The sequence below is a fragment of the Wyeomyia smithii genome, chromosome 2 (genome assembly GCF_029784165.1).
Source record: "Wyeomyia smithii strain HCP4-BCI-WySm-NY-G18 chromosome 2, ASM2978416v1, whole genome shotgun sequence".
In the NCBI taxonomy this organism is placed as follows: Eukaryota; Metazoa; Arthropoda; class Insecta; order Diptera; family Culicidae; genus Wyeomyia; species Wyeomyia smithii.
In genome coordinates this window covers 268633829-268657195 of record NC_073695.1, presented here as the reverse complement: position 1 = coordinate 268657195, position 23367 = coordinate 268633829, and the positions used below count along the sequence as shown (strand labels likewise).

The 23367-nt window shown below is 37.8% G+C and overlaps 1 protein-coding gene across 3 annotated transcripts in view; it reads right to left on the bottom strand.

The window, feature by feature from the left end:
• LOC129722995 (putative inorganic phosphate cotransporter) overlaps positions 1–23367 on the bottom strand; it is a 64232-nt gene that overhangs the window by 7211 nt on the left and 33654 nt on the right. Inside the window, exon 1 of one of the 3 annotated variants that reach the window (XM_055676901.1) lies at positions 10907–11660. The exons of the other annotated variants lie outside the window; for them this stretch is intronic. Coding sequence (XP_055532876.1) covers positions 10907–11003 — 97 coding nt within the window. The 5' untranslated portion in view covers positions 11004–11660. Of the gene's footprint in view, positions 1–10906; positions 11661–23367 lie in introns of those variants that run through there. 3 annotated transcript variants of the gene reach the window in all.

Below are 23367 nucleotides of genomic sequence, written 5' to 3'. Positions count from 1 at the left end.
TTGCACTCTATAAAACACTGATTCTTCCGGTGGCTCTCTACGGCCATGAATCATGGACGCTGAAAGAGGCTGATCGGCGAGCTCTTGGTGTTTTTGAGCGTAGGATTATGCGTTCAATCCTTGGCGGCAAACTAGAAAATGGTGTTGGGCGCAGACGCATGAACCATGAAGTGTACCAGGCATACAAATCGGCGGATATAGTCAAGCGGATAAAACACGGCAGGCTTCAGTGGGCTGGGCATGTAGCGAGAATGCCGGCGAAGGCTATATTTAGCAGGAATCCCGATAGGAGGCTCGCGAAATGGGTGTTAGGGGCGACTGGAGGATAGCAGCCCAAGACCGAGGGACATGGCGACGTATTCTGGATTCGGCACTGGATCGATAATCGGACTGTCGCCTTAAAAGTAAAAAGTAAAAAGTAAAAAGTAACAATGGAATCTGGTTTTTGATTAGTTAAGTGAAACCATCTTTAGCGAATCGCCTTCAACGACATCTTGGTTAGGGTAAAATATTGCTGTATCATCCACAAATAATCTTGGTATTCCTTGGAGTGCCAAATTACCTATGTAGTTTATATAAAGAAGGAATAGAAGTGGTCCAGTATTGCTCCCATGAGGAACTCGTATATTTTTAGAACGAAGAGTACTCTCTCATCGCCGCACACTCTTACTTTCCACTCAAGTGGCTACTATTTATTGAAAAGAATATTATGGTTGAGCGTTTTGAAAACTTTTTTAAAATCAATTAAGAGACCACCAACGATACATGTATTGTTCATTTAATCTAACAAAAAACCAACCAATTCAGTTATTGCAGTAGAAGTATGCAAACAAACTGTTTCGACCGTTTAAAACTCAGAGAAACTCTTGAAGTTAGATTGATTTGAGATTGAGAAGTTAAGTTGACGGGTATAATGCCTTCGGCGAGGTTGTAGATAACAATTTTGTGCTAAAAAATTTACACTGTGGAAAAAATCAAAACAATATGCTTTGTTTGACAAATTTAATTATTTAATTTTTTTTATTTCTATCAACTATCAGTGTTCAGCTGACATTGTGTAGTTTCGCAGAAAAAATTTAAATTTCAGATTCGAGGGTTTTCGAGATATATTATTTATAATTATATTTTCGTGTTTTTTTTTCTTAAAAAAAAATTGTGCTTACGTGCTTGTGCGAACAAGCCCAATGCTCAAAGTCTCGATAATATAGAAATAAAAAAAACATTTTTGGGTTCGGCTATTTTATCAGAAAAACAATATCTGCTTCTTTTATAGACTTTCAAAATATGTTTCGATCCACGGGAGTTTGTTCGTTCTTCGTCTTCGATACCAAACTGGTTTGTCTTACGGTATATTTCCAATCCTATTTTTAACTATTTTTGGTCAAGTTAAAATTTAAAAATCACAGGCGTCGTTGAATCCTCTTGGGCAGGAACTGAGCAGATTGTTGTAGCCATAGCATGTCCTGTGCCCGTGTATGGAAACCATTGTCTAGTATCACAACTGGCGCTGAGGAACGTTTATTTAATTTGCAGGAGAAGTTCTGAGTAGTCAATATGGTTCGTTAGGTCAATTAAACGATATCGTTGTGGGTAGTCGGGCAGATGAATGAATCTGAGGATCAGGAAAAGCTTCGGCGCTAATGGCGGAGATGAAGCGGAGTTTGGAATCGATAATGACATCTAAGTCGCGGATGGATTGCATACGCTCCAGTGGAGTAGTGGCGATGTTGTACTGATGATTAATCAAATTATGGCAGCGATTGAAAGTGATCACCTTGCAATTGTTAATGTTCACACGCATTCTCTTTGCACCAACGTGAAAGGATATCGATGTGATTTTGTAATCAAATACAATCCAACATAAACTCAATTATTTGGAAGATTTTTAGGTCATCGGCGAAAAGCAGCTTTTCAGAAGAAATCCGTTGGCCCAAAGTCGTTGATTAAAAACGTCGAAAAAAGGGGGCTCAAATACACTTTCCTGTGGAACTCCAAACGGGATGTCGTTCTGGAGCGTGCAGAGTTCACCTAGACGAATGCACTTGTACCTGGCAAGTAAGACATTAGCCAGTCGAATGTCCAATCGGGGAAGCCCATATGCAGTTACAAGACTCTAAAGCTTCCAGTTGTTTTTGGAAATACTTCAAGCAAGTTTTTCGCTAACGCTAGAAAAGTCATTGAAATTTTCACAAACACGAACAAGTTATTCGACGTTTTGTTCCAATTGTTATTAGATTCAGTATTAAGATCATATTTTTTCTGTTCAATGTTTTTTTTTTATTTTTTCCATATTTTAGCGTTAGACGTATGCTCAGACAATTTTTCATTGCAAGTCAAAAAGTAACGAAACTTAGAATTCAAAATCTAGAGAGCAAAAAGTCAAGTCAAAAATTCTAAACTGAAAAACGAAAACCGAAATTAAGCATTAATAAATCCCACGAGATTTTCAAAAAAAACGCAGAAATGGCAGGAACCCTAAGCAACTAGAAACCAAAATAAAAAATCAAGAACTGAAAAATTTGAAATTTCTAAAATCATATATCAAAAAATGGAAAATCAAAAACCAACGAATTTTATAATCAAAAAATCAAAAGTTCAGAATCTAGAATGTGAAAAAATACGATTCAAAAACGAACCGAAAAAATCGAAAATTCAAAATCGCAGACCTAAAATACAAAATTCCAGATTATAAATTTAGGTTGTCGAACCTAAAATTGGAGAACAGAAATCTAAAATCCAAAGCAGAGAAATCTTGATTAAAAATAACAAATTAGTACAACAAATAACAAACAGGCGCTCGAGGCAACAGGCAATAAATACGAAGTAAATCATCCCGAAGATCTGCGTTCAAAATATGACTCGAAATTATTTTGTTAACGTCATAAAATCACAATTTTCCACACTTTCATGAAGGCGTAACTATTTTTTTCAATCGATTGCTGTAAAAATAAAGAAAATTTATTGAAGATCAACCGAGTTATAAGAATTTATTACATGTTTCGATTTTAAATTTTTTACACAGCCAAAAACCGGAAATCTTTACCTAAAAATCCACAATCATCAGCAAAAACTTTGCATACAAAACTCAAAAACCAAAGATCTTGACCATAAATATTCAAAAATCAAAAGTCCAGAATTTAGAGTTTAAAATCAAAAATTTATAATCCAGAATTCAAAACACCAAATCGTGAATTTTAAATCCAAGCCCTAAAATTTAAAAATTTTAATCCAAAACTTTAAGTTGCGAAAAAGTCGTATTCGAAATTTTGTTTTATAGTTGTTCTTTATCGCGAAATATCAGACCCGTTTTTTGTTTTTTGTATGATCCTTAAGGTAACACTTTGCCCAAAAAAATCATCTTTTTTCAATATTTTATTTTGTTTTTAACTTTTGAGTTGTTAAACCGGTTTTAAATTTGAAAATTGAAAGTTAATTATGGAGACATCCATAAATTACGTAACGCTCATAGGGGGGAGCGTTACGATTTTTTACACAGGGGATGGGGGAGGTGAGTTACGTTACAAAAAAAAACTCTGGAGAGACTCTCTAAAAACGAGCATTTTTATCAAGCAAATCCTTCTACAGCATTACGTAATTTTTTTAATGGGGGGCAGGTGTTAGCGTTTAGGTATTATATAGTTTATTTGACACGTCAAGATGTTGGCGTTACATTTCGTTACACATGGGGGGTGGGGTCCGAAAATTAGGTTTTTTGCGTTACGTAACTTATGGATGTTGCCTAAGATAACACAGTATAGGAGCCAAAAATGGTTGCATTCGAATTTTCAATTTCAGGCCACTCTGTTTCAGAAATTTTGCGACAAAAACAACTACAAGGAGCACTCTGCAATGATACAACATTTGAAACAAAAGTGATCAAATACTTTAAAGAGTTGTACAATTTAATATAAACTCATTTGCATTTATGATGTAAAGAGTCTAAAATTGCATGAAATCACTCTATAATAAAATTGCTCGTAAGTTTCGAAAATATTAAACAATTTATAGTTTACAGAATTCGAAAAAGGTTAGCTCATAAATCAAAATGTTCATAAATCGCAAGTTGTGGAATAATTGCGGGAAATCATAAGTCTAATTCTGGAATGGAATCAAACTTTCCTTTAAATATTCGTTCAGGTATGAAGCCTTTTTTGTCCACTACCTTCCTGGCGAATTGTTGCTGAAGTTTGAAGGAAACTTTACACTGTCGAAACCAGAACATTTTTGCTTTGATAATGGTTAATATTTTGCCAAGGTTGTTGCGCAGTTCACTTAGAACTGTACAACGCACTTGCGCAATATTTCTTATTTCGGCACCATTTTGAACACATTTGAGCTGACATAAACAAAACAAAGAACACTGGCATAAAGCGGAGAGAAAGCTTACACATACATGCTCTCATTTCTCTCTGAGCGTGTTTATTGTGGAGTGAAAGAACCTCCAAAAAAAATTTCACTTCCAAAATTTCAAAAGTCTTGTAAACATGTCGAAATCAATTTGAGTTAAAAAGACCTGAAAAAGAGATAAAGTTGCCTTCACTCCGAGGCAAACACAGAAAGGATTTAAAAATGTTCTAGAAATTTGAGAGAAGGAAGTTTAACCGCCTAGCAGTCCTGACCCTAATCTATTTCTTGTGTTGCGTCGTTAAATGGTTTATCAATAGAACTTCTCACAAAACAATCGCTTTACTTCAGCCTAAAACCTTGGATATAATGACTTCATTAGATATATTGAAACGACCTTGCAGCAGTTTTCGAGAGCGAATAACTATAACAAACGACAAAAAACAGGCAACTCTTCCGAAAGGAAGCAATTTGACAAAGGTCCATAAAAGATCTCGGTTTTTTGTTTTTAACAGGTTATTTTTTTAGTCCAACAATATGGCGCGCACCCTGTATATTGATACAAAATCTAAAATCTCAAGTTCTAAACTAAACATTTAAAATCTAGAATTGAAAAAAAAAATGAAAATCATAAATCTGTATTTCGAAATTAACCCTCTAGTGCCCAAGTTAATTTTTAGACGGACTTTGGTAAAATCACTATGAATCTTTATAGACATTTTTTAAGTAATAATTGAAGCTTTTTAGAGGTTTTACTGAAGCCAGTCTAAAGGCGGCACTGGGCACTAGAGGGTTAAGAGATTTTTTTCAATTAACAAAAAAACGACAGGAAGATCTGCAATGCAAAAACTAGAAAAAACTATCGAAAAAAAACTGAAAATTGGAAACCTATTATTTAATTTATAACTCGAATGGTTAAACTAAAAAATTTAAAATCCAAAGCCCAACACATGAAATCCAGAATAACAAATTCTAATCCATAATTCTGCATGATTCTGAATCCTAAGGCTAAATTTCAAAATCGAAAATTCAATTGTGAAATGACGAAGAATAAAAGAAAATTTCGAAATGTTGAATCCCGAAGATCATAAACCAGAATGGTTTTCTGGAAATTGGACATAAAAACATGGACCCGAAAAACAAAAACCAAATCAAAAGTGATCGATAATCAAAGAGACTGGAAATCAGTGTAAAATTTTTAAATTTAGAAGATTTCAAAAGTTAAAACTTTACCTAGTTGAACCACTCTGCTTTAATAAACAAGGGTTTATGGTGTACGTACCCATTGTTCGCAAATTCAACATCAGATCAAAAAAAAACTTCTATGGTACGCTCCAACAATCAAATTTAATTAAAGAGAATATTAGAACCGCGATTTCTATATTGTGCAACATCAAAATGACAAAGCACTTCCTTCCAGGCTTTGAAGTTGGCCTCCGAAACAACAATGTCATCTGAAAAAAGTGATATCCCAACACAATGGGACACTATCAGCTCCGGGACCGGTAAATAGTGCCCTTCGCCCCCTCCCTTCTTCCCACCTAACTTCATAAGTATCATTCCAAACATTAGTCCAGTCCTCAACACTGTATGCATAAAGCATGACCCGTGCACGATCAAATTGATAAAAAAAAGCCGCAGCCCGGTGGAAAACGTGCGAACGGCCGGCTGGATCCCAGCGTGCCATGCTCGTGCAAGATAGCGAAGCCCAGCCCTGACAATGATCTGCCTTCGCCGCGTACGAGTGATATAGGAACGACAGTGATTGCGTAATCCCCGAACAAAACAAAATGCTAATTGTTTCAGAAACTCCGCGCGGCATACGACGAAATCACATGACAAGTGGCGAATTTTTGCAACGTGCAAACAACAGGCGCCGAACAAAGGTTGGGGAGGATATTTTTGGATTTGCTGGAAGCACCTTTTCTCTTTTTTTTTTTGGCAGGGTTGTTTATCGGAGTGGGCGGTGGACTCGCTCGGAAAAAATTTGAATTTTTTCTTGTTGAGAAAAACGAAAACAAGAACAAAACCAATAAATAACGGCAATTTGTTGGTTTACGGAAGATCGTAAAGATGTCGCTTTATTTTCGGTTTCAACAAAACAATGTAATGTAAACAAAGCGTTCGAATCGTTCAGCCGCCCTTGACATGTGAGCAGTATGTGATGACGATTGCGAATGTTTTCTATCGCTAGATTTCGCTTTAATTGCTCTGCGTCATTCTCGCAGAGCAAATTAACGCTGATATTGAGCCGCCAACAAGTGTCTCTCACCCATCAAAGCTAATCAAGAGGTGGTTTAATCTAAACGTGAAATAAGCGCTGAATGATGTTCAGAACCCGAGCGCAACGCTTGCCGGATCGATTCGAGAGACGTTATTTAGGCTACCCAAAAACGGGGTAAAAAATCCCACAATGAGGGATTTCACTGTTGACTCAATCGCTGGAAATATGCCAATGGTTCCCTAAACTGATGCCCTAGATGAGTTTGCGTAAAAAGCCTCCAACGCGACTTCGAACGACCAGAAGAGAGTAGCAATGGGCGATATTGTATCGGTATCGGAAATATCGATACCTTTGAGACGATATTTCGATTTTTTGGATCGATACACAAGCGTCCGATACTCGACCGTATCGATACTGAAAAACGCGATATTTGTATCGATATTCTTTTATGCATGCGGACCAGCTAGCTGACATGTTACAAGGGCTAACATCTCAATGTGTACACGAGATCACCGCCACTTTTGATACGCTATGTTATGCTGTCTGTCAGCGTCAGTGGAGCCCACACATCGTAGAACCGCTGCGATGTTGGCTGCGATAAAGCAAAGCAAATCGGATGGAGATGCCAGCTAGTTGATACGAGCTGGAACCACTGAAAAGCTGCCACTGTCAGTATAAGTATCGCACAAGTCTATTTGCACTAGCAAAACTTAAGCCTGTATTACACTCTTTGACCAAGCGTCAAATATTTGGCACTTTTTGACAGATAAAAATTTGGTCGAAGATAATTATTTGTCACTCTCCAATTTTAACATGAGGCAAACACGGGCAAACAACAACCATGATGTCAAATAAATTTGACCATTATGTCAGAAGGTCAAAAATTTGACCATTAGACAAAGAGTGTACTACAGGCTTTAGATGGAGAAATATATAGAGAGAATGTTGTGAGCCAAACGAACTGTCAAAAACTGAGCCAAACGCAGCATAGGGCCAAATTCGAAATTTGTTTTACTTAAGCCACACATTTAAAGCCAAAAAGGAGTGCTCAATAATAACGTGTTCTCAAATACTTTCAAGAATAGGCATAGCTCTACGTTGCATTATTAAGGCACAAAACATATATTGTTTCTCCGACAATTGATTAAAATATTGTTTGTTTACATTTATACTAAGCTTCATTTGTTTTTATTTCAATTAATTCTACTTTCTGCGTTAAAATGCATCCACAAACCCCTCAAACGAAATTCAACGTTATCAGAAATGATGTTTGGCTTCGATTTAGTTGGGCTATAACACAACGAGCGGGAGCCCAACTAAAACGTAGCCCAACTAAACATAGCCCAACGAGCGAAATTTGACTGTATTTTAAAAACAAATATAAGTTTTCTGGTTACACTGTTCAGATCGAATATTTGCAAGCGGAAACTAACTCATGCTTTCCGTCGACACAAGTTAGAGTACAAGTGAAAAAAAAAATTGCAATATTTATTAGTTAGAAAAATTCAGCGGTAGACTTCACTATCTTATTTTCGCTGACATATCTAACTTTTTTATGTCATCAACTTCCTCATCAATTAAAATGGAAGTGTGTCAATAATTTATACAAATAAGATGGGAGCTTCACCGCCCATTGGGCCAGTGAATACAAATCTTGAAGATATAAGATGTTTAATTCATTTGTTTGCCAAAGCTCAGAATTTCTGTATTACCTGTATGTATTTGTTTGTGAAGTCATTTGATTCATGCTGCTCTAGAGAATGCGGATAGATACCAGAAAAACAACAAAAAGTCGGCACATCAAATTTTCATTGCTGGAAACCACCAAAATTTTGCTGATTTTTGGTGTGTTGTGCTTCCAGCAATCTGTTCAGCAAAATGAAATTTGCTAATTATTCAGTAATGCTCAATTGCATAAAAGTGACAGGTCGTTTGCTGCATGTTCGGTAAAACATAATACAACTTGCTGGTTATCAGCTATGACAATTTGCTGTTCATTCAGCAAAGCATAAATCAATTTGCTGGTTAACCAGTTAATTCAAGGGAACCATGTTTTCGTAAGGCACCAGATTCCATCCGCCCATCGGATCATAGGCAAATTACTGTTGAACTAGAGATGTATGATTATCATTTCAACTTTTTAGTTCATCTAGCCCAACAAGGACTTAGCTATGGTCCCATATTCGCTATCAGGAGCTTAGCGATGATCCCGTACCAGCTGCACAGCGATTTGGCGCGTTTTACTAATGACAGCTTGACGTAAATTTTTTGATTTTGATCAATTCTTTTGCTGGATTCCAGCAACCATTCATTTACTGTTTTCTGTTCAGCAAATAGTTTTGCTGTATTTTCGCGAATCACTGAATCGAATACTGGTTTTCAGTAAATTCAGGGTGGCCACTCAATATCAATTTTCAATTTCCCGGTTTTTTCCCGGTTTTCCCGATGATATTTAGTGAAATTTCCCGGTGTTTTATTTTTAAAACATATGAGAAAAAAATCAATTTTCACATGCTTATTTGTGCCTTGCAAAAATAGTGTTACAAAACTATGAAAAACATTCCTCCTTCATCGTGTTTAGCTGTTTGTCGACTTTAGCAAGTACCTTCATGGTGATCTGCTGCACAATTTTCGCCCTCTTTATCTCCAAATCGTTGACAATCTTTGCCTTCTCGCGCTTTTTTGCTTCCTTCTGCATCTTTCTCTGTCAACCTTCTCTCGAGCTTGCAGTGCTTCTGTATCAGGATGCCAATGAAATGCGTGGGATAAATTCAAGAGTTGGGGCATAGAGTTTTTGTCTTCTAGAAAAATGTCCTCAGGCAAAACTTCAAGCGGACTTTGGGAAGAAGAGCCTCAGAGTGACCAATGAAAAAAATGCACATGAAACTGTCTAGATGCATTTTGCAAAATGCATGAAACGTTGAGATCTGTTATTTCAAAACAATTTTTTTTTCGAAAAACTTCGATCCTGGGACTTTAAAATTTTCGAGCTGGGGTCAATGTAATGTATAAGAAATTTTCTCATGGTCCGTAAAATAAATTCAACTGACACTCTGAATAAACAATTTGAAAAAAAAAATATTTTAGATACTTTTTTTTTGATATAGAAAAAATCTGAGAAATCTTCAACAAATAGCTCTTCAAGGTGGCGTCTTTCCCCAACAAAATCAAGTAGTCAAAAGGTCCAACACAGAATGAAAAAAAATTTTTTGCTGCTTTTTGCTGCTTGTGGTTAAAATCATACCAAAAATCGGGAAGTACAAACCGGGTAGCTCCGTTCCGGTCCGGTTCGAAATAAAATCGAGACTCGAAGTTTCCGGTCCTATTTGACTTTTGACCGGATTCTCCCCGATGCGATGTCGAACACTATTCACAAGAAGTTTCAATACGCCTCCCGCGACGCTGATAACTTTTTGACTTCTTTAAAATCTGACAATATATGTTACGGAACAGTAAATTTATCCACCTGATCAAGACTGATTTTATTTGACGCAGATCTTGCTGCGAAGCCGCTGTCGACTTCAACTGAAACCAACAACCAGCTTTCCCCTATCCGGCAGAATCATGCCAGTTAGGTAAACATAAAAAAAAACAGGGTCTCATGTTGACATTTCCTCAGAAACTGTTGAACAAATAAAGTGGCAGACATGAAGGAGGATGATTTTCCCGGCGAGAAGCCTAATTTCCCGATTTCCGTATTTTTTTCCCGGTGATTTAAAATTCCCGGCTTTTCCCCGCTTTTCCCGTTTTTCCGGTGAAGTGGCCACCCTGAGTAAATGTATTTATCAAAAATTCAAAAAATGATCTCAGCTATAGTATCGATACTTCTGGTATCGATACTTTTTGACCGATATTTTGAGTATCTCGATACTTTTGGTTCTTCGGGTATCGATACTGAAGTATCGATACTCTCCGTCGTATCGCCCAATGCTAGAAGAGAGCACATGCACGTGAATGGTGACAAACTCGCGTGAACTTGGGGAAGCTTGGAATTGACGCTATTCGATTTCAGTCCCGAGCTTCTCGCTTCTCGGTTTTTGTCTAAAAGTAACTGTTTCAATAAAACTCTGACCCAAATGGGACCCGACAGGCGTCAGATGCGAAACGTTAATCATGTCGACCTCAGTACTTAATTTATTTCCACTTTACTACATTATTTTTTATCGGATTGGTAGGGTCATCTGAATGTCAATTTTCGGACGCTTCTGCTAATCGTTAAATAACTACCGACGCAATAATCACGCTACTTGCAGCCAGGTATTCGATTACGCACGTACACTTGAGGCACACAAAAATGACAATTTAATCGATAAAAAAATGACCACAACAAATACTAACTGAATTTCGGCCCGTCTCCATCGGCGATGCCGGCTTGCTCCCACACTAAAACATGCCCGTCCCGGGTTCGGTTCTCAGTCCTCGCAGTAGGCGGCATTGTTTTTACTCACTGCTAAACTCTACACTTAGACACAACCGTGTACACTTTCTTCGCGCTTACTTCGATCGGATCGTTTTCTAAGACTCCGATGAGGTTGATGCTAGTGATAAAGTGTGGTGATGAGCGCTGTTTTTCTTCTGAGAATTTCGTACAACTGAACGACGATGACGGAGTTCATTACTGTTCATAGTCTTATCGCGAGAACGAAGCACACGTTTCATTAACAGCTGGCCAATTCATACAATAAATAACGTGGGGCTCGGTGAAAACACCTAGACGGAGGAAAACCTCAGCGGATTGCGCAAACGTGCAAATACAGCGGTCGAACTTGAACCATTATGGAATTGCCTCCTAAATCAAGCTCACCACTGCTGGCTTGGCTGGGAAGTTTCCGGTTTTAGTACCGCTCTGTGCACACGCTCTGTCACTAAACGATTCTCTCAATCTTGAACACACTTAAGCCAGGCAAACCAGGATATGGATAAAACAAATATCGGCCTGCTGTGACCGCGTTGCTACCGCCGCTAACTATCTTAAACGAAACTATCGAGTCTTATCACAACTGCGACCAGCAGTACACTGAACACTGCGCACTGTCAGATTGCGAGTATCACAGAAGATTCCTGAGTGAGATACAGCGCGGGAAGAATCTGTCACCCTGCGAGCTGCCTGGCGAAGGACCGACTAACTACTGGTTAGCGAACCTATACATTAGAGAAATGACAAGACACTCACCGTTAAGGCAACTGTCAACATCAAAACGGGCGAGCTGTATATATTTGCATTGCCGTTATCCGTTTTGATGTTGACAGTTGCCTTAACGGTGTGTGTCTTGTCATTTCTCTAATGTATAGGTTCGCTACTACTGGTGGAGCACATTTTCGCCTTCCTTACACAGCTGATAACGGAGCGTGTACGCGTAAGTGCACCTCTGTGCTGTGTAGTCAGCCTATACACCAGAGAGACGCCGAGACACTCACCGTTAAGGCAACTGTCAACATCAAAACGGGCGAGCTGTATAATTTTGTATTGCCGTTATCCGTTTTGATGTTGACAGTTGCCTTAACGCTGAGTGTCTTGTCATTTCTCTAATATACAGGTTCCCTAGTGCTGTGCTATGCTCTTCCCGTATCCGCGACCGTGTCACATACACTTCTACTTTTTCGTTCGTGTTCTGCTGCTGCCAGTCGAGTCGCGCTAGCGCACGCGATAAGCCTCGCGATTGATTAATCAAGAAAGCGACGAAAAAACTGACTGACTGGCGCGATTGAACGAATTTGGTGCTCGACGCACACACTCGTATAGATATGGCTACCGGACGGCCGGCGCCTTCACATGGTTAGGGAATACATTCATAATCGGTGCTGATGCACAGTGGGTTCAAACTGAAAAGATACGGTATAAAACCCTATTTTTTGTAACTTAGTAGATATTTGAGCCGTTGCGGAACAGAGTGGTCTATGTGCCATCGAGCAAACTGTTCAGGAGAAGCAATTTTCGAAAAATCTCTGAATAAAATTCTGTTCAACGGGTTCGTTTAAACAAAATGTTCTAATATAAAGGTTATAAAGTGGTTTAACATGAGGATACATCAAATTAACAGTTTCTTTGCGAAATCGGTGATTTTATCTTACCAATGTACATAGACCACTCTGACTTCATATATACATTCACTGGATTCCTCGAATCGTTTCGGAACAGAAAATGAAAATGAAGAAGAGAAAGAAAATGACGGTAACTCGTATAAAATGGCTAGTGTCACATTTTATATGGTACATATAGCATGTCACATGTAAGATGTCACGTGTAACATTACATGTAACACAACATGTTACATGTTACATAATATTTTACATGTTACATTTTTCGTGTTACATTACGTATAACATGTTACATAATACGTGTGACATGTACAGAACAAGTGACATGTTACTTATCACATGTAATATGCTACATGTTACGTGTTACATGTTAGTATTACACCGATTTACATAAACCACTCTGTTCCGAAACAGAATGGCCATTATGTTTCGAACGAAATTTCAACACGATATAAATCAGCTTGAAAGTTTGATTTTTCGAAATTTTTTTAATCTTCCAACTTCAGCTTCTTGAGTAGATGCGGGTCATGCAAAAAAAAACTCATTTTCGAAAAAAAATGGTCTTTAGACCACTCTGTTCCGCAACGGGTCATTTGTGAGAATACTTTCAATGGGTTACACCGACAGAGTAAGAGGCATTCACAATTTCACATCGTGAAATTCAATTAACGGTTCAAATATCAATACATCAATATTCTTAGAACGCACAGAGAAGGAATATCCACATTGGATTGGGTTGAGCAATTTGGCCTGTTTTCCGACCATTGGACATCATTCCGGTTCCGGAAATACCCTTATTGGTATTTGAACAGTTTTAACTGTTTCCCAGAAGCTGGAAGTCGCCATCTTAAATCTCAAAATGGTGTCTGTGGCTAGATTCAAGCGTATGATGATAATATCAGGGATTATTCAGAATAGATGGTATTTGACCATTTTAGTCTGTTCTCCAGAAACAAGAAGTCGCCATCTTGGATTCCAAAATGGACATAATCACGATTCCTGGAATAGTCATATTGGATTGATACTTAGTTATTTCAGCTTGTTTCCCAGCAACCAGAAGTCGCTATCTTGGATTTAAAAATGCCGACTGAAGATGATTTCATCCTAACTTGGCATTATCCTGATATCGAAAATAACCACAGTGGATGCCGTTTGGCCATTTTACGGCCGAAAACACCAGAAACGAAGTCTCTAATATCAAAAAAATCATCTGTTTTACAGAATTTCAAACTTTTATAAGATTTGTGGTTTAGGATTTGAATTTCAAGCTTCATAGTTAGATTCAAGATTGATTTTCGCCCTTTGAAACTTGGTTTCACTAGGATTTTGGGTTTTGATTGTACTTTAAATGTAACGTGCGATTTTTCGCTATTTTATCGTTGTTTGTGGCTTGGAGTTTGGAATTTTAATTCTGGATGTTAGATCCCATATGTGATTACTATATTTGATTTTGGGCTTTCGATTTAGGTTTTCTGTACCAGGTTTCTGATTTTTGATTTGAGATTTTGTAATTTTGGTCTTGAATTTGTTATAAGGAATTCTTGGTCTGATTTCCAGTCTACAATTTTCAATTTTTGAAATTAGAATATTGATATCAGATTTTTGGCTTTGTAATTCAATTATTAGATTTTGGAATTTGTATTATCGGCAAAGGGGGCAAATGCCCTGGGCATCCCGATTCGGGGGGCCCAGGAGCAGACGTGAAGCTAGAGTGAAGACCTTTTTTATGTTTTTTTTTGCTCGTCAGCTTCCAGTGAAACGTTACCTCTGAATGTTTTAAGAAAATAGGGCCCCACAAAAATATCCGGACCTTCGAGCACCTAAATTCAGTCTTGGCTACAGCAATTTAGAACTTCTGAAGTTACCTAGTTTAGGTTTAGGGTCTTTTTGAGAGTAACATTCGCTTATACCAGAAATTTTCTAAACACCCCTAAAATTAGAAGTCATGGTCAAAATACCGTTTTTTGGCCCTCAGCGGATTCAATTTTCTTAAAACTCAACATAAAATTCGCCACTTATTTTTCAAGAAAAACTACAATTCACCGGTATATTCAAAAACGAATCAAATAGGAGTAGTTTTGTGAAAATTGATTGATATTCGGCTGAGTTATAGATTTTTTACGAAAAAAAAATTTTTTCGCTTCTATCGCACTATTATTTCACGGTGCTACAAATGAAAAAAAAATGCATAAACTTCTGATGTGAACAAGTGTAGGTTGTGAGTCTAGTCGGATATTACTTGCGCTCATACTTGAACTTTTTCAAATACCCCTCAAATTTGAAGTTACGGTCAAAACCCCGTGTTTGGACGTTGGCTCACATTTTTATTTTTAACTCGGTCATTTTTCACCAGGTTCTTCTTATTTCGACCGTTTCAGAAATGTGCAAAATATGGCTTTCAAAACATATAGATGTGTTTATAAAGTTCACCTATATGTATGTAATGAGCAGTTTTAAAAAACCAAGATAGATAATGTTTTTTTCGGAGTTTTTCCAACTTTGTTTGCAATTTTTCTCACATTTTTGTAATAAATGAGCTTTGATTGCTGATTGGTTGAGAAATGGCTGAGTTAAAAAAATTGATTGCGCTATGGTCTATAAAAAGGGTATAGTGACCATAACTTCACTGTTTTCACCAAAACTGTTTCCCAGTGTATTTTTTTTTCTGATGTTTCTCGGAATGATAAAAATAATATCTACAACTTTGCTGAAGATTTTACAACAATTGAACAAACCGTTCTTGCTTTAAAAATATTGTGATCATAAATACCTTTTTTACAAAAAAGTAGAGATTCAAAATAACATACCAACAGCACAAAATAACATCTGTAGCCCATCTATGCCAATTTTCAGCCAAATTGATCTTTAAGATTTTGCATTAGAATTTTTGAACTCCGAAGTCTAGATTGAGAACTCCACTGCTTTGTTCATGGTTTGTTCGATTTCGAAGCTCGGCTCTCAGGTTTGGGTTCTAGTATTTTTGTTTTCCAATTTTCGTTTTTCAATGGATGATGATTAGAAATACGATTTCGATTTTTGGTCTTCGAAATAACGATAATACTTTGAATATTGAAAGTAACGATTTTTGAATCGTCAGTTGTTTATTTCAAACTAACGGACCCGGCAAACTTCGTCCCGTCCATCATTCTTTATTTGAATAATTTCAAACCTTCCAAATTGATTGATCCCTTGCAATTTATTTATGGTCGACAAATGAGTGACGAATCGGATATTGGATACAATCAAACTCGAAAGGAAAATCGTTTGAATTGATTGGTTTTTTTTTCGGAATGAGAACATTATCGCCTTTCGGCTTCTGTACATCACCTAGATTCAGGAAATACCCATATTGGGTCGTATACAGTAGGGTGTCCCAAAAAAAATCGATGTTGAAAAAGTCAAGGTGCTCAGCCCTAAATTGAAAGATAATGTTATTTATAGCATTTTTGTAGAACATTTCGACTTTCTAAAAAAAATGTTTTCAAAATGCAAAGTTTTCCATCACATAAAAAAATGCCAAAATTTCAGCTCCCCGATAAGATATCAAGTATCTTTTTTCATGTAAATTTTCGTCGCGAATTCCACTTTGCAATGAAAATTCCAGTTCTTGATCAAAAAATTTTTTATTCGTGTTTTGAAAGGTTTCATCTAAAAATTATTAGAAAAATTATTTTATTTGAGATGTTCAATGGGCTCTGGGAGTCAAAAAACTGAGTACAATGCCAAACTGAACCGTGCAAAATATTCAAAAACAACCCAACAAAAATAAAAAATATATGGAAAAATTTGGGAATCGAACAGAATTTGAAAAAAATGCAAAAGAAGGGGTTTGTAGCTTGAAAAAGTCATTTTTTCATAAATCACGTTTGGGCAACCTGGAAACGATTTTTTAGAAGGTTGAAATGTTCTACAAAAAAGCTATAAATAACATTATCTTACAATTTAGGGCTGAGCACCTTGACTTTTTCAACATCGATTTTTTTTGGGACAACCTAGTATACAGTCATTTTTTGCTGTTTTTCAGAAACCGGAAATCGCCATCTTTAAATTCATAATTGCACCTGCAGTCGATTTTTGGCTTCTGAGCATCATTCTGGTTCTGTAAATGCTCATATTGGGTAATATTCGGCCATCTTAGAATTTGAAATGGTGTTTGAGGACGATATTTAGTTTATGTGCATCATAACGGTTTCGGAAATACGCATATTAGGAGGTATTTAGTCACCTTTGGCTGTTTTCCATAAACCGATCATCTAAGATTCTTGCCTCTGGGCGTCATTCTGGCTCCGGAAACACCCACATTGGGTGGTATTGTATTTGGTCATATTCGGGTATTTTCCAGAAACTCTTGGATTTAAAAATGGCTTCTTGAGTCAATTTTTGGCTCATGTACATAATCCCGATCATTTTAGGCAAATATCTGTTTAATTTGTATTGGAGACCCCTCCCCGCATCCGTGGTATGGAGGAGTGTCGAATAATCATAGAAACATTTCTTACTCCCTCCATATACCAATTCCATTTGCTTGATTAGTTCCCGAGTTATGCATAGATTTGTTTTTGATTTGTATAAAAACCGTCCCTTCCAACCACCATGAAAATATTTTTTCCCTCCAAAAACCACCACATGCCAAATTTGGTTCAATCATGCAACTCTTGAGTTGTGAAGAAATTGGTGTTTCATTTGTATGGGAATCTTCCCTTTCAGCATACCAAATTTGGTGCTATTTGCTTGATTAGTTTTCGAGCTCTTCCTTTGGATTTTGGATACGGGATTTTTAATTTACTTTTGTTTTTTTTTTCGATCTACAATGTGGAATTTTTGAACACTATTATTAGATTTTTGATTTTTGAATCCAAACAATGGATTTTATATTAGCTTTTCTAGTTTTTTCTAGGGCCCCCAGCGTCTAAATTCGTTCTTGTGCAGTATATATAGTATGTTCTGCTGAGCCACGATGTCATTAGCTGGGACAGGGGCTTGTAATCCTCGGGTTCTGGAGGTATGTGGGTCTAGTTGCTGGATCTGTGCTTTGGGTTCAACGTGTTCTTGTCGTTTTGTTGGATATAAGCGGAGAGCAACGGGACTAGACTGGGGCATGGATGGGTTTTAGGAAAACGTATATAAGGGATATGTAGGGTATGTCAAGGCTCGCCAAGACATCACGAACAGGGACAGCCGGCTGCCTACCTCCGGCCTGAAGGGCAGCTATTAATTCTGACCTGGCGTCACGGTGTACAGGGCATGACCAAACAACGTGCTCTATGTCGTTATAACCTTCACCACAGGTAGAGATACCACTTTCCCCGAGCCCAACACAACGGAGATGCGCGTCGAATTTATAGTGATTGGTCATAAGCCGAGACATTACGCGCATGAAATCTCGACCTACATCTAATATCCAATTCCCCTTTAGTCCAAGAATTTCGCCAACTGATCGCATTCTGACGTACAAGTGCAAAAAAAATCATTTGAGGCAATTGATCTTTCATAAATGTCACCATTTGTTGCGCCCACCTTTGCCAAAGAGTCCGCTTTCTCACTGCCCGGTATCGAGCAGTGAGAAGAAACCCACAATTTCGGTTGTTGCTATTTGTTCAAGATTTTCCTTCTTTTAATAATCGATTTTCAGCTTTCGATTTTTAAAACTTTAAAAAGTTTTTATTCAACTTTCGATTTTCCTTAGAATAAATTTTAATTGTGTAAAAGACTGCTTGTAAACTGATTTTACACACTTAATTTATCTCGGCAAACTTCCGAACAACTGATCAAGCTCGGCGAAGTGTTCAACAAATGTCAGCAATATATTTCGACGAACATTCAGCAAATATATCGATCTACCGTAAGCCAGCATGTATTCACATTTCGTTTGCCGAAGTTTCTAAAAATCCTGCCGAAAACTTGTAAAACATTTCACTGAATTTATCAGCTGTTGAGCTCTCGGCAATAAAATCTAAGTGTGTAGGGTAACGTTCAGAAAAAGTTCAGAAAACGAAAACTTTTACACGGTAAAACGTCAGGAATAGGTTTAATCTGATTTTTTAAAGATTGGTCCCACTGTGTGCCGTCGCGAAGCGATCTCACACAGACACTTACCAAGCAACGCGAACAACAACCGGCTACTTAGCTCTCTTGCTTGGTGTCGGTGCCTGGGTAAGCGCGACACAACTACTATACTGACTACTCGATCGCGAGCGAGTCACTTTTTTCTGAATCAACACCATGTGTGTTATAAATACACATTCATGTCGCGCACGAGATAGACCGAGCACGGCGACGACGGCACTTGTAGCGCACGATGACCCCCCAAAAAACACAGAGCGCGCATCGTCAAAGCCGAGTCGCGTGATTGGACCCCTTCCCCCTCTACGGTGCTTTTGTAGTGAAACGCAAACAGTGCACTCCGACCCAGTCCGACATTGCACACCTGGAGCAAGGCCACCAACGAAACTGCAAACTCCCGAACTGCAGCACTGTCTGTCAATCTGTCACTGTCTGGCTTAACCGGACCCGGGGATAGGATAAGTTTGCCACCCGCATTGTTCACACACAGATTAGAGCATCTGCAACATTGTTGTCACCAGAGGTAGCGCCCACTATTGGGCACTACTAGTGGTGGTAAAGTAGGCGTAGGCGAACCTGTCTGTCCAAGCAACCGACAATTAAATATGCGCATATTTGTGACGTTTGCTATCGAGAAATTGTGCGCTATTCGATCGAGCCGCACTCTTTTTTTCGCTTTATAAGTGCGGACGAAATAAAAGGTAGAGGTGCTTAAATCCATTAACTAACATCTATTAATTAAAATTTGGAAGCGTTTACAATGGCCTAATAAAATGCTGGCTGCCAACCTCGGAAGTGCTAATCAAAAAGTCTAAAACGAACATGAGGCGATTTGCACCGCTGTTTTGCTGCTGCCGGCTGTCGGGTTTGATTGCTCTGACGTCGACTTTGTGACTTGCAGTCTAAAAATATCATTTATCAGTGGCTTGAATTGTGTGCTTGCTTTAATTACTCCTGAATCATGCACGTGCTGAACCCATGATGGCCGCTAGACGGCCATTTTTCCCCCCGCCCTGTACATCGACTGATTAGAGTGAGTGAAAATACAGTTTATGTTTTGTACCAAAGTTGGTTGTTACAAAATTCTCCCGTAAAACATCTAATATAATGAACATCGTTACGGAAAGTATTATCTTAGGTTCACCAGATACCAAAAACCATTAGGAAATCCAATAAGTGAATAGTAACAGAATCAAATCGTAATAATATCTAGAAACCAAAAATCGAGGATTAACTTCTTAAGTCCATAATAGCAGTCGTTTTGGGACTGGGACTGGGACTGGGACTGGAACTGGGATTAGAACTGCAATTAAGATCAAAATTGGAATGGAGAATCGAATTAACATTTGGATTATGTTTAAGATTGGATATAGAAATAGAATCAGGATTTAGTAAGAAATTGAATTAGAATTGGAATGCAGCTTGGAATTGGAATTAAAATTGGATTACAAACTGGAATTCGAATTATAATTTTGATTAGTTTATGAGATATGAATGAAATTGTACTGAGATTGGTCTGACAAATTTCGAATTCTTTTTATGTCCAAGGTTATCAAAGTTAGCAGAGGGGGTGGCAAAAACTAAATAACACCGAGACGAAAAAAAAAAACAAATATCTTTGATCAAAGTTTGTGAGCAAGTTATGACGTTTGTAACTTGCACTCAAATAAATGTTGAAAAATAACACTTTATTATTATTATTATTTATTTCGCTTGCCTTTCGACGACACTCTCGCTGTCACCTGACTTGTTTGTTGCTAAATTAAGCATTTAAAAAACCAAAAAAAAAAGAAAACCAATGAAATGAACAAAACGGTTTGAGCTTTTTTTTCTTCCCCTTCCAATATTTAAGATTTTTGAAGGGGGGGTGGGGGAGGGGGGTAACATAAAATGTAAATAGAATTTGTAACGGCCTAAAGATTGAATTACAAGTAGAATTTGGCTCGAAAATTGGATTATGATTGGAATGGAGATTTGGATATATTAGAAAAAAATATGAACCTAATAATTTTCTGTGAATTAAAAGCAGTCAAATATTGTTCAAGACCATGCAGATTATCAACCAATCGATCTGCAACAACAAAAAATGCAATTATACCAGTATCTTATCTTTACCAAACCTCAATTAGCAATGCCAATACTGTAGTGTACTTCTTTCGAGCTTATACAGTAATGAGTAACACACCCTTTCTTGTATTCGGTGATAAACTGAAGTGCGGTACCGCACGATCAAGATAAAAACTGTTACTCCGAGCATCGGAATACCAAATTTGCCGAATTCGCCAAATCGTTGAAACAATGCTTATCTTTCAACAAGCCCACCCACGATTTGCATTAGTCATAAAACAAGCAGCGCTCGAGATGTTTAAAGTGTCGAATAGAGTTTCGGTAAATTTCCCACACGCACAATGTGTGTTCCATGGAAGCAATAAAGCCTCGGCTTTACAGCCTCCCATAAAGTGGCTGGTCGTTTAAATTGTGGTATGTTCAAATATGTGGCGGCTAAAAAAATAGCACACAGTAGATTAGCAAGCGCCGACTCTGCAATTAAAACCTAGCAAGCGGTGGCATGTGCAGTGCGTCCTATTGCTAGCAGCTACTAAGCGCTAATCGTCTGCCCAAACAAATGTGTCACATTCTCGTGACTACGAATGTCACCATTACCAACATTATCATCATCTTCGCTGTCATCGTCGTTCATCATTTTAGCAGTCTTGGCAGTCCAAACAGGGGAAACCTTACTGCGATAGCGATTTCCGATAAATCCTATCTTTATGACATTTCTGTTAACCCACACCGGCCTCTCTACTTTGGAGTGGTCCTCGCTGCAGCGGCCTTGAAGCTACAAGTATTTACGATTAAAGCGATTTCGCCACATCGTTTCAACGCCACGGCTGAATTATCGGCTAATCTGAATTTGAGTTTAATTCGCATGCAATCGCATTATTCGCGCGTCCGGTAACCGTAATCTCCTGTTCGGCTTTCGATTCGTCATTAACCATGCGTCTCCACTGCCAAACAATCTGAAAAAAAATTATTTCCATCGCAAACCTCAACAAAGCACGTGCGTACGCAGAAGGCGGCGGCAGGCTATTACGATCAGGCGACCGGTAGAGCATGCTATAAATTGTGGAACCACGCGTGACGCCGGTCGAATTTACCCACGCGGTGCGGCGCGTTTTGAAAAAAAAAACACCGTGGCTTCTCACTACTACATTCAAGTGTTGTGCTTTACCCCATACAAAAACCAACCGCAACTCTGACCAAAATTGTGCGGTGGACAATATCGACAGTCTTCGTCAACAGTACCGCACTTGTAATACGATAAAATATTGAAATTATTTCACTATTCTGAATCAATCACTCAGAATAAGTTATTATTCCCAGTTAAGTTAAAACCAGGAAGCTGGACTTAAGTGACTGTTTTCGAGCCTCCGAAACGTTGACTTACGTCATCGTAATTGTTTCTGCAAATAAGATATTTTTCATCTGCACGTAGACGCGTATCGTAGGTTACCCAATTATCATCAATTGAACAGCGAGTGTCTCCATTTCACATTTCGGTCAAATCCATGGAATAGATTTCGCGTACATTGAAAAGACACTATTGCTATTACTTTGCTCGCCCACTGTGCTGCTCCTCTTGTGACATTGACTTTGTGTAGCTAAGGTTAAAATCCGCAGTTGCCGGGCAGATTTGTGGTGACAAATATTTCCGGCTAAGAGTGGTAAATGTAAGCCGCAAATATCCAAATCGGTTTGACTGCATTGGTCCTGCCGGTACTCGGATAACTGTCCCATAATGAAAAACAACATGTTGAGAAAACGGCGATTTAAAATTATCCGTAAATTTTCTGATTTCCAGCTTTTACATCCAAAACCAATGACCAGAACAGTTTCATGGCACCACAAGTTTAACGTTGAGAACAAAAAACCATGGGTGGAATTGGCTTTACGTTATATAACCTGAAAAAAAAAAGACAAAATGGGACAAAATATGCGGGTACATTTCAAAAGTACTCGCATATTTTGTCCCATCCCATATAAATTCAACCAGCAACCGGCAGTATCACCAGCAACGTAGATTGTACTACAGAAAAACAACATTAGTCTAGTTAATTGAATGACATACTTCTATATGCCTAAGGTTATCCGATATACACTAATTTGGAGCAAGATTATATGTTCTCAGTATGTACCACTATGCAGTGGGACTGTAATGCGGGTACTTTCAATATGGGACAAACACAACTTGGTATTTTTTCCATGTTTTTCCAAACAAAAGTATCAATTTTAGATTTTTTTCGGAAAATATGATAACAATTAAGTCGATTCCCGATGATAACTCAAAAGTGACAAAAATCAGTATGGGACAGCTATGCGGGTACCGGCAGTGGCCTCGGTGAAAATATTAATCCGTTATACACAATACAAAATGAACGATGGTCATGTTCATTCGGTTTGTTGTTTCATTTAGGTTCAAAATTTCTCACCGAAAACACATATTTTCCGGCTCATCATCCTTGTTTATTTTTTTCTTTTTGCCTCTGCTCACAGTTATTTTTATCAATTTGAGTGTTACTCTCTTCTTGTAATTATTTTCTTTTTTTAAAGTTTTGTTTTTTCGTTTCCGTTTATAGTTTCACTAATTATATTCAGTTTCTATTGTATTTTGTATTATTTTCGCTTTTTCTTGA